General features: G+C 50.0%; 1 protein-coding gene and 1 long non-coding RNA gene across 2 annotated transcripts in view; both read left to right on the top strand.

Annotated features, from left to right (window-relative positions):
- The window catches only part of aqp9b (aquaporin 9b), a 142,966-nt gene extending 137,044 nt beyond the window's left edge, over window positions 1-5,922 (top strand). The window contains exon 6 of the mRNA XM_072470715.1: window positions 3,916-5,922. Within this exon, the coding sequence (XP_072326816.1) occupies window positions 3,916-4,108 (193 nt within the window). The 3' untranslated portion in view covers window positions 4,109-5,922. The remainder of the gene's footprint in view (window positions 1-3,915) is intronic.
- A 2,194-nt stretch (window positions 5,923-8,116) lies between these two features.
- Window positions 8,117-19,025, top strand: LOC140387162 (uncharacterized). The gene is made up of 2 exons (XR_011933745.1): window positions 8,117-8,572; window positions 18,557-19,025. It is a non-coding gene; the product is annotated as an uncharacterized lncRNA (long non-coding RNA).
- The last annotated feature ends 332 nt before the right edge of the window (window positions 19,026-19,357 follow it).

Raw genomic sequence — 19,357 nt, 5'->3', positions numbered from 1 at the left:
TTGCATAGGTTAAACTTAACGCGGTTGGTGGAACAGATGGAGGAGGACGTCAAGAGATGGGACATGGTATTCCTGTCATTGGCAGGGAGGGTACAAGCGGTTAAAATGGTGGTCCTCCCGAGATTCCTCTTTGTGTTTCAGTGCCTCCCGGTGGTGATCACAAAGGCTTTTTTCAAAAGGATTGAGAAGAGTATCATGAGTTTTGTGTGGGCCGGGAAGACCCCGAGAGTGAGGAAGGGATTTTTGCAGCGTAGTAGGGATAGGGGGGGCTGGCGCTACCGAGCCTGAGTGAGTACTACTGGGCCGCCAACATCTCAATGGTATGTAAGTGGATGGGAGAAGAGGAGGGAGCGGCGTGGAAGAGATTGGAGAAGGCGTCCTGTAGGGGGACCTGCCTACAAGCCATGGTGACGGCGCCGTTGCCGTTCTCACCGAAGAAATACACCACAAGCCCGGTGGTGGTGGCTACTCTGAAAATTTGGGGGCAATGGAGACGGCATAGGGGAAAGACGGGAGCCTCGGTGTGGTCCCCGATAAGAAATAATCATAGGTTTGCTCCGGGGAGAATGGATGGGGGATTTGGAACATGGCAAAGAGCAGGAGTAACACAATTGAGAGATCTGTTTGTAGATGGGACGTTTGCAAGTCTGGGAGCGCTGATCGAAAAATATGGGTTGCCCCAAGGGAATGCATTCCGGTATATGCAACTGAGGGCTTTTACGAGGCAACAGGTGAGGGAATTCCCGCAGCTCCCGACGCAGGAGGTGCAGGACAGAGTGATCTCAAAGACATGGGTGGGGGACGGTAAGGTGTCAGACATATATAGGGAGATGAGAGACGAGGGGGAGATTATGGTAGACGAGCTGAAAGGGAAATGGGAAGAAGAGCTGGGGGAGGAGATTGAGGAAGGGCTGTGGGCTGATGCCCTAAGTAGGGTAAACTCATCGTCCTCGTGTGCCAGGCTAAGCCTGATACAATTTAAGGTGTTACACAGGGCACATATGACTGGAACACGGCTTAGCAAATTTTTTGGAGTAGAGGATAGGTGTGCGAGATGCTCGAAAAGCCCAGCGAATCACACCCACATGTTCTGGTCATGTCCGGCACTACAGGGGTTTTGGGTGGGGGTGACAAAGGTGCTTTCGAAGGTAGTGGGGGTCCGGGTCAAACCAAGCTGGGGGTTGGCTATATTTGGGGTTGCAGAAGAGCCGGGAGTGCAGGAGGCGAGAGAGGCTGATGTTTTGGCCTTTACGTCCCTAGTACCCCGGCGCAGGATACTGTTGATGTGGAAGGAAGCCAAGCCCCCGGGTGTGGAGACCTGGATAAATGACATGGCAGGGTTTATAAAGCTGGAACGGATTAAGTTCGTCCTAAGGGGATCGGCTCAAGGGTTCACCAGGCGGTGGCAACCGTTCGTCGAATACCTCACAGAAAGATAGAGGGAATGGAAAAGAAGAAGACAGCAGCAGCAGCCCAGGGGGGGAGGGGGGGGGAGGAACCAGAGGGATTCTCAGGGATGTTAATATATAAGTATAATATGTATAGGTTGTTGTTATAGATAAGTGTATATTGGACTGTTAAAACATACTTTTGGAGAATATTTATCTGGGACAAGGCAGTTGCCATTTAGTTTTGTTTTTGTTTATATATTATTTATTTCTTGTTTATAAAACTGGCCATTGTTATTTATATTGTTATATTACTGTGTAAAGGATACACAATGTACTGTGATGGTTGGCCAAAAATTTTCAATAAAAATATTTTCTTTTAAAAAAAACAACATGGCATAGTGGGCGGGGGTATTGGGCACCGGGGGGGGGGGCTTATGGGCGGCCGGGGCACAGATCAGGCCGTTCCGATGCAAGGGCGCGTGGGGGGGGCCTAGTTTCTTTCTGTGGGTCTGCAATCCGAGTCAGCCATGGCGCTTGACGCGGCCACTGAAGGCCACCGCCGTGCGCATGCCCCGATCCGGAACCAGACGTGCGGGGATTCGTATCCACAGCCGAAGCTGCGTGAAGCACTCCTGGTCCCTGCTAGCCCCCTGAAGGTAAGTGAATCGCCTGGTATTTGTTTCTGGAAACTCGGGAGTGCAATGCCTGCGTTTACGCTGGCATGGGTTCATAGCCCCATTTTGGGAGAATCCAGCCCATTGTTTATGGACTTGTGTTATGATTCAATCCTATTCGTCTGGTGTAGTCAGGCAGCTGGGGAAGATCTTTGAGAGCCTTAGAGCCTAATCTTGTGTTCCTGATTCTGGGTCTTGCAGATGGGAGAATTATTGATTCTAACGAAAAGAAAGATTGTACAAAATTTTTCAGCTCATGAGAATATCCTATGCTGCTGGAGTAGTGGCAAATAGCCTTCAATTCAAAACTGGCATAGGCTGGTTATAGAATTCCTGACCTCTTTGTTCCGTTCTAAGTCTGGTGCAATCTGTAAAGTATGGAACCCCTATCTTAAATTCACAGGCTCCGCCTTGGCTGACTGACTCCTGTTGGAGTTTCCGTGAGCTATTTCATTTCAGTTTGTTAGTTTTGAGATCACAATACATAAAGGCATGTGTCGTGATCTTTTCCTCATCCCCCCCACTCAATTTGTTAATCTGTTGTTGAATGGATCCAATATATAAACTCGAGGCACCAGTTCCTTGAGCATATTGTTCTGAATGAATCCTGTCTTGCTTGTTTCTCCATTTACTCTCACTCTTGTTCTGTTCTGTACCTATTTTGTACTGATTTATTTTGTTGCATTGTTGCATTTATTGTAAAAAAAATTGAAAAAACCTAATAATATATATCACAGACAGAGGCGAGAAAATTTATTTCTGGAACCCTGGGCGAAATTCTCAGGAAACGGCGCGATGTCCGCCAACTGGTGCCCAAAACGGCGCAAATCAGTCGGGCATCGCGCCGCCCCAAAGGTGCGGAATGCTCCGCATCTTTGGGGCCCGAGCCCCAACCTTAAGGGGCTAGGCCGGCGCCGGACGAATTTCCGCCCCGCCAGCTGGCGGAAAAGGCCTTTGGTGCCCCGCCAGCTGGCGCGGAAATGACATCTCCGGGCGGTGCATGCGCGGGAGCGTCAGCGGCCACTGACGGCATTCCCGCGCATGCGCAGTGGAGAGAGTCTCTTCCGCCTCCGCCATGGTGGAGACCGTGGCAAAGGCGGAAGGGAAAGAGTGCCCCCACGGCACAGGCCCGCCCGCGGATCGGTGGGCCCCGATCGCGGGCCAGGCCACCGTGGGGGCACCCCCGGGGCCAGATCGCCCCGCGCCCTCCCCAGGACGCCAGAGCCCGCCCGCGCCGCCTTGTCCCGCCGGTAAGGTAGGTGGTCTAATCTACGCCGGCGGGACAGGCATTTTAGCGGCGGGACTTCGGCCCATCCGGGCCGGAGAATTGCGGGGGGGTGGGCCGCCAACCAGCGCGCCGTGATTCCCGCCCCCGCCGAATATCCGGTGGTGGAGAATTCGGCGGGGGCGGATTCACGCCAGCCCCCGGCGATTCTCCGACCCGGCGGGGGGTCGGAGAATCTCGCCCCTTCTTCCTCAAGAGTCAGGGGAAGCAGAATCTTTGAATATTTTTAAGGCAGGGGTAAATAGATTCTTGATGAACAAGGGGGTGAAAGGTTATCAGGGGTAAGCAGGAAGGTGGGGTTGAGGTTGCAATCAAATCAGCCATGATCTTATTGAATGGCGGAGCAGGCTCGAGGGGCCGAGTGGCCTACTCCTGCTCCTAATTTGTATGTTCATTTGTTCCAAACCACTCAAACGTCACTCTCCTGAACGTCACCGTACCCCAAACACACCGGGCAGTTGTGCGAATACAGCATGTGGTATCTGGCAGATCCTAACTTGAGATATGGGGTGAGTGCATTGGTCTGCCATTGTATCTGACCTTTACCTGTTGTTTGTCCACGCAGAGCCGGCGACGGGTGGTGGTGGGTTCCTGTCATCGCACCAATGATCGGCGGAGTTGTTGGGACTCTTGTTTATGTCCTGATCATCGAGCTGCACCACAACGAGACAGTCCCAAAGGAGAGGTCCTGTACCTCAGAACAGCAACTGGAGGCGAAGGCAAAATACGAAATGATTTCTGTGCAGTGTAACAAATAGTGCTGAACGTTGAGTGCAACGCCATCTACTAGGGTTGGGATCTGTGTCTGTGAGGAGAATAATGATTAATTTCAGAAAGAGCTTCATTACTCACCTTGACAAATGAGTTACGGGAATATGATTCTAATGTTATCGATAGGGGACCGAGTCGTGAATCACACAAGTTGTTATAACAGCCAATCCAATATTATGTAATGTTACCTTGACAGGCTGCTTCCCACCCAAATGGAGATGAGACAGAATTGAGGAATGCCCTATAAACTCTTGCTTCACAAAGTCATGAATAAGTTGCTTGGAGAATACGTGTAGGGAACAAGACTCTGTAATTCACAGGCCTAACAATTCACAACTCACAGGCGCACAGGAGTTACATCAGCTGTTTCACAAGTACATACTATACCTCAAACCACCTTGTCCTGCTGTGTACTCTGTTTATATCACACACATACATTTATTTATACATTTTGGTGTCCAGCTTTCATGCAGGGTCATGTCACAACTGTCTTGGAAGCTCCAACCACTGTACAAAAGAATGGCATGCCAACTACACTGTGAAGAATTGTGAAGTAAAAATATACTTTCAATTTACAAGATGAATTTACATTTATCAGAGTATTAATGGTGTATTTTATCAGTTTATACAAATCTCGTGTATGATAGTTTTACTTCCACAGACCCATACCAAACCGTTTCTTTATTTGTTGCTTCATAGAATAACCAAAACAAATACTTGAATAAATTATATCAATTAAAGTTAAAATTATTGCAACTTTTTGTTACGATCCCAGCTCAGTAGATTTTAACTTTCATTTTTAATATTTTTAAAGATGTGGATGAATAGAGTCACAGAACTGCTGATTAACTTTTAGCAACGGAAAAATACATTTATTTAACAAGAAAATATTAACTATAATACACTATTCCTTCACCCCAGTTATACCTTTATACAGGTATACACAAATTTCTAGGGATTACACAATCAACACTATATACCTTATATTCTAATAATGTGGAGATGTCGGCATTGGACTGGGCTGAGCACAATAAGAAGTCTTACAACACCAGGTTAAAATCCAACAGGTTTGTTTCAAACACTAGCTTTCGGAGCACTGCTCCTTCCTCAGGTGAAGGAGCTTGTGTGATTCATGACTTCTTATTATATTCTAATGTTCTCGCTAAGTACACAGTCCAAGTAAGCCAATAGGCAAAATATGGTCAGACGCACCACACTTTGAACTCAAGTGACAGATGCCACCCAGTCCAACTGGTCTCACTGGAACTCTGGCTTCCATATGAGGGCTTCCAATCTCCGCTCTCGAAGGACACACTTTGGAATTTTATCCCACACATAGCTTTCTCTCAAGTGCCTTCACCAAGGATCCAAATCCAGGATTTCAACCTTTCCTTTCGGCATTCCTCTCTCTTGGATCAATACTTGATTCAAGCTTCCACACAATCTCTCAGGTGCCCAGCCACACTGACAGCGCACATTTATTTCTGCACCTTACTTTACTGCCCACCCTGCACTGGCAGCTTCTGTGAAAAATGTCTTCCTTCTGGGTGACCTGGTTCCAGGCTGAAGACAACTGCTTCTGCTTTTCAGTGCGAGCCTCTGGTTGCTAAGCAACAGCTTAGTTTTAAAATCCTGCAATTACGTTTACGTTGTAAACTTTTCATTACAATGCAGGCTAAGTTTAAGGTAAAACTAAAACCTAAAGACTTGTAGGCACCTGTGTTTGACATGAAGCTAAACTAATGTACTAGCCCTTGGCACACAAATACAGAAACCACAAATAAAGCTTAAAATAAACTTACACCTTGTGCTGGATTCGCCATTATTGAGACTATGTCCCCACATCGGCGTCAAAATGGTGGAGTTTTACTCCGGAAATTCCTGCAAAAAAGTGAAACAAATTCATAGCCCTGTAGAGGGCTAGCAGGGACCCGGAGTGAATCTCGCAGCTGTTGCTGCAGAAAGGGGCCCTGCACGTCCGGGTCAGAGGCTACACATGCGCGTGGCGGCGGCCTCGCCATGCTCCATGGCGGACTCGGACTGCGGAGCCAGACCGAAGAAAGAGACACCCCGATCGGCCACGCGCCCGACTTCAAACCCCGCACATTAAATCCCCAGTCGCCTACAAGGCCCCCCCCTGATTTCTGATCCGCCCACCCCAACCAGGGCGGCTGTGGACTGAGTCCGCAGCCACCACGCGAGCATCCCGACCAGCAATAGCAGGTTAGTTCCTCGCCGTCGGGAACTCGGCCAGTCAGGGGCGGAGGATTGCTGAGCGGGCCTCTGGCAATGGCCCCCCGGCGGCACGGCTTACTTCCCGGTGACGGCGATTTTCGGTGCCCGGAGAACTGCCGAACCGCCACAGGGCACAATTACAACGCCAAACTGGATTATCCGCCACGGCGCCGACCGCGATTTCGGCTCCCTGCACTATCACCAAAACCCCCCCCTACTCTGCTGTTGATCTACCTCCTCAATCATCCCCAAACTCCACAAGCCCCTTGCAGTCTTTAACCCAACCTGTTCCTGGGCGCGATTCTCCGGTCGCCGACGCCAAAACCGTATTCGGCAATCGGCCGGAGAATACCCGTTCCTGACGAAATCGGGGGCGGCGCCGCTTTCACGATGTTCCGCCCCCTCCAAAGCGCCGTACTCACAGAGTATGCCGCACGCCGTATCGACGGCCTCAGGACGTTCCTGAGGCCCACCCCCAATTCTCCGCCCCCGACTGGCCGAGTTCCTGATGGCGTCGGTTGTGTGTGCTATCATCCGTCGGGAACGCGGCGTGACGGCTGCGGACTCGGTCCGGCGCTTCCAGAGTCGGGCAGGAGGGACTTTGTCAGGGGCTGGGGGCACTGTTGGGGAGTGGGCCGGGGCTCGCGAGCCGGCCAAAGGGGGGGCACTATTTTACAGGCCGGGTCACTGCGCTGACGGTGCCATGTTGTACGACATGGCCGCTGCAGGCCACCGCCGTGGGCATGCGCAGTCACGGACCCGGCAATTCTCCGGGCCGTATCGGCAACTAGAGCCAGGTGCTCTACGCTGCCGGCATGCTAGCTCCCGGCCCAACGGAGGATCGGTGGCCGTTTTAAGCCAAATGTTTGGGCGTAAAACGCCACTGTTCCCACGCCGGCATGAGGGCATAGCCTCAGAATGGGAGAATCCAGCCCTTGTCTGCTACAGAGTTCCCCATCTAATAAGGGTTCAGGTTTTTACGATTTGGTCTGGGGACTTCTAGGCTGTGATCCTGTTGTTAAAGAAAACCTACACGTTGCAGAATCAAACCTCCACAGCATTAACAAAAGCCCAAATGACGAGAAATCCTCCCCAGTACTTGGAAATCCCACGCCAATAATGACCGTAGCCAGCGATTCTGATAATGCAGCACTCTCGAGCAAACGCACTAAAGTGTTAGCCTATCAAGCCTATCGTGGCTCAGAAGTGGCCACCAGCTGAGCCAATGAGCAGTGACTACCAGCTGTGCCAATCAAAAGTGGCCACCAGCTGCGCCAATGAAAAGTGGCTACCAACTGTAACAATCAGAAGCGGCTACCAGCTGAGCCAATCAGAAGTGGCCAGCAGCTGAGCCAATGAGAAGTGGCTACAAGCAGTGCCAATCAGAAGTGGCCACCAGCTGAGCCAATCAGAAGTGGCTACCAGCTGTGCCAATCAGAAGTGGCTACCAGCTGAGCCAATCAGAAGTGGCTACCAGCTGAGCCGATGAGACTATTTTACAGAGGCCCCTGCACACTGGCTTTGGGAGCATTACCATTTTACAATGCTAATTCAGTGATCCAATGATGCAAATCCATCGAAGATTGTTCGCCTCTCCCAGCTCTTTATTGAATCTGTCTGTACTGAGATTTTCCTCCTGAAAGATGTTGTATTGCCAAGTTTTACTGCTGGTTTATTTACTATCTTGTTGCCTGGTAACCTGACACTGGCATGGCTCCACCTATGAACACTTGTGCAGCCCACTGATCATGCTTGCTCTATCTATCCTGCTCAATTGTATTTGATGTAACCTAGCAACCAGCTGACTCAATCGGATTAGTTACAGTTATTGAAAAATCCGCTTACTTTTCATTTCAGCATATTGGTCAAGTTCCATGCATTTTCAGTCGAAGCTGTGATGTGTTTGGTTGTGTTTCCGTTTATTGTAATGGCACTGCAGTGGGATATTTGCACAAACATAACCATTAGCTTAGAAATCAGACCCTGGAGCCAATGAGGAAGAGGACAGGGCATAGCAACCCAGTCGGTTGTACAATAATATCTGGACAACCCAGGTAACCTGAGTTCTTCAGTGTCGAACACAAAGAAGCTCAGATCACACTAAAGCTACAAGCAGGCGAGCGAAAGTCACTTTCTGTGGTGGACTGAGCACTCCAGGCATATCCCAACAACTTACACCTCCACTGTGTGTTGAAAGGTCCAAAATCACCTTACAGGTGGGAACAGCAGCTGCAGAGCATTTTGTTGGGGTCAAAATTAGAGGGGTGGTCGAGGAAATTTGTTTTCAAGAATGTGGGAAGAGAGAGGGAACAAGACGAAGAGGTGAAGGAAGAGAATCCAGAGCAGCGGAGAATGACGGTTCTGCTAACAGTGGGGGAGTTTGGGCAGAGTGAGAGCGCGGGAGGTGGGGTGGGGGGGAGGATGCGATGATGGGTTGTAGGGTTGGGGTACTGGAGGACATGGAACAAGTGGAGGTCAACCAGCATAGTGAAGCGGACTGGTGTGGAAATAGGATATGGACTTCAAAATTTTAGGTGAGTAGGAGTTGTTTGAGATTAAGTTTGGGAGGATGGTAAAGAGGTCATTGGACAAATGTAGATTTGATGCGATGAGCGCATGTCACGGGATTTCATTAATGATGCGTTTTGTAGGGTGTCATCGCTGCCACCATGTTCTAGGGGCGTTGAATACCATTCGATGGGTCTTAATGAAGTCTTAAGTAAGTAACTTTATGTATTTGTTAACTACAAGAAATATGTATATTTAAACAGTAAAGGGTTCAAGTTGGAGGTGTCTCCATGCTTGCTTGTACACAGGGATCCATCCAACACTAGGCTGACCTCTAGGTGTGGGCCATGTGTTCTCTTACATCACAGTCTGGGTGGTACTGTACTCAGTCCCACGTTAACCTCATGTGTGCCAGACCCTTATACTACACTGAGGTTTTCAGTAGCATCAGGAAGAAACCATGTTCAGGAACTGGAAATGTAGGATTTGGAATTCAGCTGAAGGTCCAACAGAAATGGTACATCATTAAGTTCAGTTTCAGGGGAGCAAATGTGATATTATCACAGGATAATCCAGAGACCCAGAATAATGCTCTGGGGACCCGGGTTCGAATCCCACCATGGCAGATGTTGAAATTTGAATCCAAAGGCGGTGATTAGGGGGGAGCTAATCTCCACTAGGGCCCACAAGGAGAAGAAGGAGAGGAGAGAGAGGGAGAGATTGGTGGGAGAGATTTTAAGGGTGGATAGGAGGTATGCAGAAGTCCCCGAGGAGGGACTATGCAAGGAGCGACGAAGCCTCCAGGCCGAGTTCGACCTGTTGACCACCAAGAAGGCAGAGGTGCAGTGGAGGAAAGCGCAAGGGGCGGTGTATGAGTACAGGGAGAAGGCTAGCCGGATGTTGGCACACCAGCTTCGGAAGCGGGAGGCAGCGAGGGAAATTGGGGGAGTTAGGGATAAAGTGGGGAACACGGTGCGGAGTGTGATGGGAATAAATGGGGTATTTAGAGGCTTTTATGAGGAGCCGTATAGGTCTGAGCCCCCGATAGAGGAGGGGGGGATGCGTCGATTTTTGGATCGGCTGAGGTTCCCGAGGGTGGAGGAGGAGCAGATGGCTGGGCTTGGGGCACCGGTAGGGCTGAAGGAGCTGACTAAGGGGCTGGGGAGTATGCAGGCGGGGAAGGCACCGGGGCCAGATGGGTTCCCGGTGGAATTTTACCAGAAGTACATGGACCTGCTGGGCCCTCTATTAGTGAGGACTTTCAATGAGGCGAGAGACACTGATCTCGCTGATCTTGAAGCGGGACAAGGACCCATTACAGTGTGGGTCGTATAGGCCAATCTCTCTCCTCAACGTGGACGCGAAGCTGTTCGCGAAGGTGTTGGCTACCAGAATTGAAGACTGTGTCCCGGGGGTGATTCACGAGGACCAGACGGGTTTTGTTAGGGAAGGCAGCTGAATACCAATGTGCGGAGGCTCCTTAACATAATCATGAGGGGGAGGCGGAGATAGTGGCGGCGATGGACGCGGAGAAGGCCTTCGATAGAGTGGAGTGGGGGTACCTCTGGGAAGAGTTGAGGAGGTTTGGGTTCGGGGAGGGGTTCATAAGTTGGGTTAGGCTACTTTACGAAGCCCCGGTGGCGAGTGTGGCCACGAATCGGAGGAGGTCGGAATACTTATGGCTGTACCAGGGGACGAGGCAGATGTGCCCGCTATCCCCCTTGCTATTTGCATTGGCAATTGAGCCTTTGGCTATGGCTCTAAGGGAGTCCAGGAACTGGAGGGGGCTGGTCCGGGGGTGGGGGGGGGGGGTGGGGGGGGGTGGGGGGGGGAGGAACACCGGGTTTTGTTGTATGCCGATGACCTGTTACTGTATGTGGCGGACCCACTGGGGGGGATGCCGGAGGTGATGTGGATCCTCAGGGGGTTTGGGGACTTTTCCGGGTATAAGCTCAACATGGGGAAGAGTGAGCTCTTCGTGATACACCCAGGGGACCAGGGAAGGGGGATAGACGAGCTTCCACTGAAGAGGGCAGAAAGGACTTTTCGATATCTGGGGATCCAGGTGGCCAGGAGCTGGGGGGCCCTACACAAGCTCAACTTGACGAGGCTGGTGGAGCAAATGAAGGAGGAGTTTAAAAGGTGGGATATGCTGCCACTCTCCCTGGCGGGTAGGGTACAGTCGGTGAAGATGACGGTGCTCCCGAGGTTCCTTTTTATATTCCAGTCCCTCCCCATCCTGATCCCTAAGGCCTTTTTTAAGCGGGTCAGTAGGAGCATCATGGGGTTTGTATGGGCGAAAAAGACCCCGAGGGTGAGAAGGGTGTTTCTGGAGCGGGGTAGGGACAGAGGAGGGTTAGCGTTACCTAATCTGTGTGGGTACTACTCGGCTGCCAATGTGGCGATGATACGCAAGTGGGTAATGGAGGGATAGGGGGTGGCGTGGAAGAGGCTGGAGATGGCGTCCTGTGTGGGCGCGAGTCTGGAAGCGCTGGTGACAGCACCGCTGCCGCTCCCGCCGACGAGGTACACCACGGGTCCAGTGGTGGCGGCGAATTTGAAAATTTGGGGGCAGTGGAGATGCCACAGGGGTGAGTTGAGGCTTCGGTTTGGTTCCCGATCCGGGAGAACCATGTTCGTCCCGGGGAGAATGGATGGAGGGTTCCTGAGCTGGCACAGGGCAGGAATTAGAAGGATGGGGGACCTGTTTTTAGATGGGACGTTTGCGAGCCTTGGGGCGCTGGAGGAAAAATTCGGGCTTCCCCCTGGAAATGCCTTCAGATACATGCAGGTAAGGGCGTTTGTAAGACGGCAGGTGAGGGAGTTCCCGCTGCTTCCAGCACTCAGGATCCAGGATAGGGTGCTCTCGGGGGTGTGGGTTGGAGAGGGCAGGGTCTCGGCGATCTACCAGGAGATGCAGGAGGAGGAGGAGACCTCGGTGGAGGAGCTAAAGGGTAAATGGGAGGAGGAGCTTGGGGAGGAGATAGACGAGGGTACGTGGGCGGATGCCCTGGGTAGGGTTCATTCTTCCTCCTCTTGCGCCAGGCTTAGCCTGATACAATTTAAGGTTCTTCACAGAGCGCATATGATAGGGGCGAGGCTGAGCAGGTTCTTTGGGGTGAAGACAGGTGTGGGAGGTGCTCGGGGAACACAGCAAATCATACACATATGTTCTGGGCGTGCCCGGCGCTGGATGGGTTCTGGAGGGGTATTGCGAGGACGATGTCTAAGGTGGTGAACACCCAGGTTAAGCCGAGCTGGGGGTTAGCACTATTTGGGGTATCGGATGAGCCGGGAGTGCAGGAGGCGAAAGAGGCCGGTATTCTGGCCTTTGCATCCCTGGTAGCCTGGCGGAGGATTCTGCTACAGTGGAAGGATGCGAGGCCCCCGAGCGTGGAAGCCTGGATCAGCGACATGGCAGTGTTCATTAAATTGGAGAGGGTAAAATTTGCCTTGAGAGGGTCTGTGCAAGGGTTCTTCAGGCGGTGGCAACCGTTCCTAAACTTTCTAGCAGGGGGTTAGGAGGTGGTCAGCAGCAGCAGCAACCCAGAGGGGGGGGGGGGGGCGTAGAGGTGGGGGGGGTGTACTTTGTGTTTTCTACTATGTTTATTATTGCTTAATGGGGGGTTTGTATATTGGGGGAATTCGGGATGTAGTTGTAAGATGTTTATTTATGTGTTCTTTTTTTTTCTGTAAGGGTTTGTTGAAAATATGTAAAAATTTGAATAAGAATATTTCTTTAAAAAAAAAGAAATTTGAATCCAATAAAAACCTGGAATTAAAAGACTGATGATGATCATGAAACCATTGGTGAATGTCGGTAAAAACCCATCTGGTTCACGAGTGTCCTTTAGGGAAGAAAATCCGCCGTCCTTATCTGGTCTGGGGTACACGTGACTCCAAACCCACAGCAATGTGATTGACACTGAAATGGCCAAGAACCTCAACTCAGTTCAGGGCAATTAGGGACGGGCAATAAATGCTGCCCTGGCCAAGCCACGCTCACATCCGATGAAATGATTTTTTAAAAGCAGACGATCAGAAAGATGGACTTGGAAATTGGGGTAGGGATTTTCCGACAGGAGCTGATCCAGAAGGTTTTTGCTTTGGTAACATTGAACTGAAGGAAGTCTTGGCCCACCCAGGATTTGATTTCAAATTGGCAGACAGGAAACGCAAGAACATTGTTGTTCTAGTCTGGAAATCCAGATGGTGAAGGGTAGAACTGGAGCCAATTTTTACTCCGTGTTATTTACAGAGTTTAAACATTACAAGCAGGCACCTTCTAACTTAACCACACCACAGTTTTGATAAGTCTCTCCTTGTATGGGAAGCTTTATGGCGCAGTGTTTGGCACTGCTGCCCCACGGCGCTGAGGACCCGGGTTCGATCCCGGTCCTGGGACACTGTCCGTGTGGAGTTTGCACATTCTCCCCATGTCTGCGTGGGTCTCACCCCCACAAACCAAAGATGTGCAGGGTAGGTAGATTGGCCATGCTAAATTGCCCCTTAATTGGAAAAAAAAAAGAATTGGGTACTCTAGTCTCTCCTTATATGTGCTCATTTAAAACCCCAATTAATTTCCTCCGCCCACATAAAAATGAACGCAATCGATATACAATTAATAGTGTGGATTCAAAGATGAAGAGAAATAAGTAAATATACAATGGGACTTTGTGGCATTCCAGGCAGAGGGCAAACTATACTGGGATCACTTTAAGTAGCACAGTGGTGAGCACAACTGCCTCATAGTGCCAGGGACGTGGGTTCTATTCTGGCCTTGGGTGACTCTCTGTGCAGAGTTTGTACGTTTTCTCTGTGTCTGCGCGGGTTTCCTCCGGGTGCTCCAGTTTCCTCCCATAGTCCAGGAATGTGCAGGTTAGGTGGATTGGCCATGCTAAATTTCCCTTAGTGTCCAAAGATGTTCAGGATAGATGGATTGGCCATGCTTAAATTACCCCTTAGTGTCCAAAGATGTGCAGGTTACATGGATTGGCCATGCTAAATGGCCCTTAGTGTCCAAAGATGTGCAGGTTAGGTGGATTGGCCATGTTTAAATTGCCCCTTAGTGTCCAAAGATGTGCAGGTTGATGGGGTTACGGGAATAGGGCAGGGGAGTGACCCTAGATGGAGTGCTCTTTCAGAGGATCGGTGTAGACTCGATGGGTCGAATGGCATCCTTCTGCACTATAGGAATTCTATGGAATCCTTTAAAAAGGGAGACACAGTGGCTAGTACTGCTGCCTCACAGCGCCAGGGACCCAAGTTTAATTCTGGCCTTGGGTGATTGTGGAGTGATGTGTTGGGTGTTCTGGATCACATACAGGTCACCCACACTTGAAGTAGTGCAACACTATTTTATTAAAAGGTTAACTATTTAAACATACTTGAACTGTGGGTAAATACGATACCAGCTTTAACTAAAGACCTTTGCCTTGTCCTAGCCAGTTGGTGCACTCAGCACATGATGAATGTCTGTGTTGCAGGCTGTGAGCTCTGTGCTCCTAGCTAGCTGCTACTCGAATGAGCGGGAACTCTGATGTCCCCTGTCTTTATAGTGCATGTGCTCTCATTGGTGATTGGCTGCGGTGTTGTATATGTTGATTGGTCCCACTTTGTGTCCATCAGTGTGTGTCTGCACCATGATATACTGGTGTATATTATGACATCCCCCCTTTTATAGAAAAAAATGTGCCTGCGTGACAATAAATAGTGTGTGGTGAATGTTCCTGACTACATGTGTGCGAAATATTTACAGGACTATGTACATAAAACTAAGCTATTTACATGGGAAGGTGCCTGGTGCAGAAAAAACAGTGTATCATACAAATAACGAGATGAACACTATATACAAACCACTTGAACGATTAAACGGAAGAACAGAACAGACCAGAAAGTCCATTAGTGCAAAGTTCACAAATTAAGTCTCTGAGGTGGGCGACAAATTCTGGTTGACCGTCAGGGTGGCACACCACTCATCGTCTGGATCGATGCTGTATACCGACAGCGGCTGGTGTCTTTGCTTCGGGGACAGCCTGTTTTTCGTGATGACACCGACTCGAAAAGGCGCCTTCGGGTCCTCGGTGTCACTGCTGTGTGGGAGGTCGGAATCGGACTCGGTGACAGTGGGTTGAATTGCCCGAACATTCCTGCGAGGCTGGCTGAAGCGATATGAAATGGAAGGCTGAGCTGCTCGACAGCAGGCAGCATAATGGCCAAGTCTTCCACATCGTTTTTAAGAAAAGGATAGATACCTTTCTAAAGAATAAAGGGATTCGGGGATATGATGTACGGGCCGGAGAGTGGAGCTGAGTCCACAAAGATCAGCCATGATCTCATTGAATGGCGGAGCAGGCTCGAGGGGCCAGATGGTCTACTCCTGTTCCTAGTTCTTATGTTCTTATGTAGGCATTGTCGAGATTTTGCGGGGCAATGCCACTTTAAATAGGCGGAGCCACAGTTGCCGCACGTTATGACGTCAGCACGTTCGCTGCGCCACCGCGCATGCACGGTGCGGTCCTGCATGGTGCACACCTGCTCATTACATTCCTCCACGTCGCCGTCCCCTTGTTTGGAGCGTACAAGCGCGGGAGTCTGCGTAAAGCATGCGAAATGGCTGCCCTCATCAATGCTGAGGCCCTGGAGGTGTTAAGACCATAAGACCCTAAGACATAGGAGCGGACGTAAGGCCATTCGGCCCATCGAGTCCACTCCACCATTCAATCATGGCTGATTTCAACTCCATTTAACCGCTCTCTCTCCATAGCCCTTAATTCCTCGAGAAATCAAGAATTTATCAACTTCTGTCTTAAAGACACTCAACGTCCCGGCCTCCACCGCCCTCTGTGGCAATGAATTCCACAGATCCACCATTCTCTGGCTGAAGAAATTTCTCCTCATCTCTGTTCTATAGTGACTCCCTTTTATTCTAAGGCTGTGCCCCCGGGTCCTAGTCTCGCCTGCTAATGGAAACAACTTCCCTACGTCCACCCTATCTAAGCCATTCATTATCTTGTAAGTTTCTATTAGATCTCCCCTCAACCTCCTAAACTCCAATGAATATAATCCCAGGATCCTCAGACGTTCATCGTATGTTAGGCCTACCATTCCTGGGATCATCCGTGTGAATCTCCACTGGACCCGCTCCAGTGCCAGTATGTCCTTCCTGAGGTGTGGGGCCCAAAATTGCTCACAGTATTCTAAATGGGGCCTAACTAATGCTTTATAAAGCTTCAGAAGTACAATCACTTGGACCCGTTCCGCCTCGTGGGGACCTTGCCGCGCCGTTTCAGCCGCTTGTATATGGGAGTACCAACTGGTGACATTTTCATGTAGGACACAGGTCTCGATGGCGGTCGCTAGGGTGATTTGCTTTACTTTGGGGAGCTGCTGACGTAGGCGGTCCGACTGAACACCGAAAATGATCTGGTCGTGTATCATGGAGTCGGAGGTGGGCCCGTAGCTGCAAGATTGTGCAAGGATGCGGAGGTGCAATTAAAAGAATTGGAAAGGTTTGTCCTTTCCCTGCAAACGCTGCTGGAACACGTAGCGTTCGAAACTTTCATTCACCTCTACGCTGCAGTGAGTGTCAAATTTGAGGAGAACCGCCTTGAACTTGAGGAAGTGAGGTCTTAAGAGGGTCGGTGCAGACTCGATGGGCCGAATGGCCTCCTTATGCACTGTATGTTCTATGTATCTATGTAACTATTGTCTTCGTTATCTGCAAAGGTGAGAGAGTTGAAAATGTGGATGGCAAGGTCCCCGGCCGTGGAGAGGGGCAGAGCAACCTTTCTGGTGTCCGAGGTGCCCTCCCTGTCCATGGCTTTGAGGTAGAGCTGGAAGTGCTGTTTGAAAATCTTCCAGTTTGTCCCGAGGTTGCCGGCGATGCGGAGCAGTGGCGGCGGGCTGATGTTGTCCATGTTGCAGAATGACGGAATGCTGGCAAAAGGCAGATCTCTTGCAGGTAAGTCTAAGAAGAGCTAGTATGCAACCACTCCTGGTATCATGATGTGTTGGGTGTTCTGGATCACATATAGGTCACCAACACTTGAAGTAGTGCAACACTATTTTATTAAAAGGTTAACTATTTAAATATACTTGAACTGTGGGTAAATACGATACCAGCTTTAACTAAAGACCTTTGCCTTGTCCTAACCAGTTGATGCACTCAGCACATGGTGAATGTCTGTGTTGCAGGCTGTGAGCTCTGTGCTCCTAGCTAGCTGCTACTCGAATGAGCGGGAACTCTGATGTCCCCTGTCTTTATAGTGCCTGTGCTCTCACTGGTGATTGGCTGCGGTGTTGTGTATGTTGATTGGTCCCACTGTGTGTCCATCAGTGTGTGTCTGCACCATGATATACTGGTGTATATTATGACATGGAGTTTGCACGTTCTCCCCGTGTCTGCGTGGGTTTCCTCCGAGTGCTCCAGTTCCCCACCACACTCCAAAGATGTGCAGGTTAGGTGGATTGGCCATGTTAAATTGCCCCTTCATGTCCAAAGGTGAGGTGGGATTACAGGGATAGGGCGGTGGAGTGGGCCTGGGTAGGGTGCTCTTTCAGAGGGTCGGTACAGGCTCGATGGGCTGAATGGCTTCCTTCTGCGGTCTCGGAATTCTATGGGTCCATATTGCAAATAAGACTGGGTGCATTCCAGCAGTAACTTTTATAAAATGCTTTAATTGGTTAGAGTTTCTCTGCCACTGCGAAAGTGAATGAATCTGTTCTGACTGCGAAGCCTTCTGCTACACCCCAGCCAGAACGAACAGCAGCCCATCCATTGTAGGTACAGAGATAGGTACACTGACATCTACTCGTCACGTTTTCCTAGCAAGCTCTACAACTGGACACAGTAACTGCTCTTGTGCAACCATTCAAGTAAACTACCAGAAACAGACGGACAGCGTCTTGTTTTAATTCCTCCTCCAAAGCAGTGTAATAATAATCTTTGTTTAATAATAATCTTTATTATTGTCACAAGCAGGCTTACATTAACAATGCAAGAAGTTACTGTGGAGATCCCCTAGTCGCCACACTCAGGCGCCTGTTCAGGTGCACTGAGGGAGAATTCAGAATGTCCAATTTACCTAACAAGCACGTCGTTTGGGATTTGTGGGGGGAAACCGGAGCACCCGGAGGAAATCCAGGCAGACACGCAGAGAATGTGCAGACTCCCCACAGACAGTGACCCAAGCCGGGAACCAAACCTGCGACCCTGGCACTGTGAAGCAACTGTGCTAACCACTGTGCTACGGTGTAGCCCTGAGTCTCCCGGTGCTTCATCTGTTGATCAGTCTCGGAGATCGTAATTAGGGCCTGGAATGGGGTTTGATCCCACAACCTTCTGAATCAGTTCTGAGTGGGTCACCCACTGAAACATAAATTATAAATGTTTTATTGTCCAATAACATCCTGAGAGCATCTTACGTTTCCAGACAAAGTATGCAGGAATGCCTATGCAGGTCGGGGTTAACGTCTGTTATCTCTTCTGCTGCATCATTAAAACATAGTCCAATGGTCCTCTAATAGGAGGGAACCCTGCTTAGAATGGCTAACTATTCTGGGTCCGATGCAGTCTGTTTATCACAAATAGTCTTTCCGGAAAGATCCAGACGTTTAAAAACTTCTAAATACCAAAACTATAAATAGAACAGGAGTTTAATTAGGTTAACACATTTCCGTTGTTTCATCAGGATGTCAAAAAAGCCATGGGGCTCCATCACGGCAGCCCCTTTCCCTCTTGGCCACCAGAAAATGACAAGGCATGAGATTCACCAAGCAGTGGAGCGGCTGCACAGTGGCAGAGGAGCTAGAGCACCACTCTGTGGATACCAGCGGCACAGCGGGCCGACGGAGGCAGAATCAGAGCAAAAGCACAAGGCACTTAGCCCCGAAAAGCTGCAGCAACTGCTGGACCGTCTGTGCTGCAGGGCAGCAGAAAAGGCCAGCGACCAGCAGCGAGTTCCACAGGGGAGACTCAGAGACATGGGCATCCTCAATTCATACGCATGGAAGGGGTGGAACTAAAGCATGGTTTAATTACTGGTGCTTTGCTATAAATTGTCCACTGGGCCGAGGGTCAAATAACTGCAAAGTGAAAAAGAAGCAAAAATGTATGCGATAATTATTTCCCAGACGGAAAAATAAATTTGGAACTAAAAACGTGAAGTGTTTGGATGTGACTGGAGTAGTGAATACTCGCTGCCATGTCCAATTTGAAATGTTTACCTGTTACAACAATGGGGTCAGATGTTGAATCCAGTTACTCTTTTCCTTACACTCACCTACAGGCTTCTATGGGCCTTTCCAGTGGAATTTACTATGGGACAGAACATTCGTCTAGAAGACCCCGTAGACATCCGAAGATGGAGCTAACCTCCCTCTCTCTTTCTCTCTCTTTCTCTCTCTCTCTACCTCTTCGTCTCTCTCAATCTTACCTGAAACAGCAGACCTCACCTCCTTTTGAGCTGGACGGCATCCTCTGAGCCCCCCAG

Source organism: Scyliorhinus torazame, chromosome 12 (genome assembly GCF_047496885.1).
Source record: "Scyliorhinus torazame isolate Kashiwa2021f chromosome 12, sScyTor2.1, whole genome shotgun sequence".
In the NCBI taxonomy this organism is placed as follows: domain Eukaryota; kingdom Metazoa; phylum Chordata; class Chondrichthyes; order Carcharhiniformes; family Scyliorhinidae; genus Scyliorhinus; species Scyliorhinus torazame.
The sequence above is the reverse complement of the archived record's forward strand: the minus strand, read 5'-3'. Positions and strand labels throughout refer to the sequence as shown.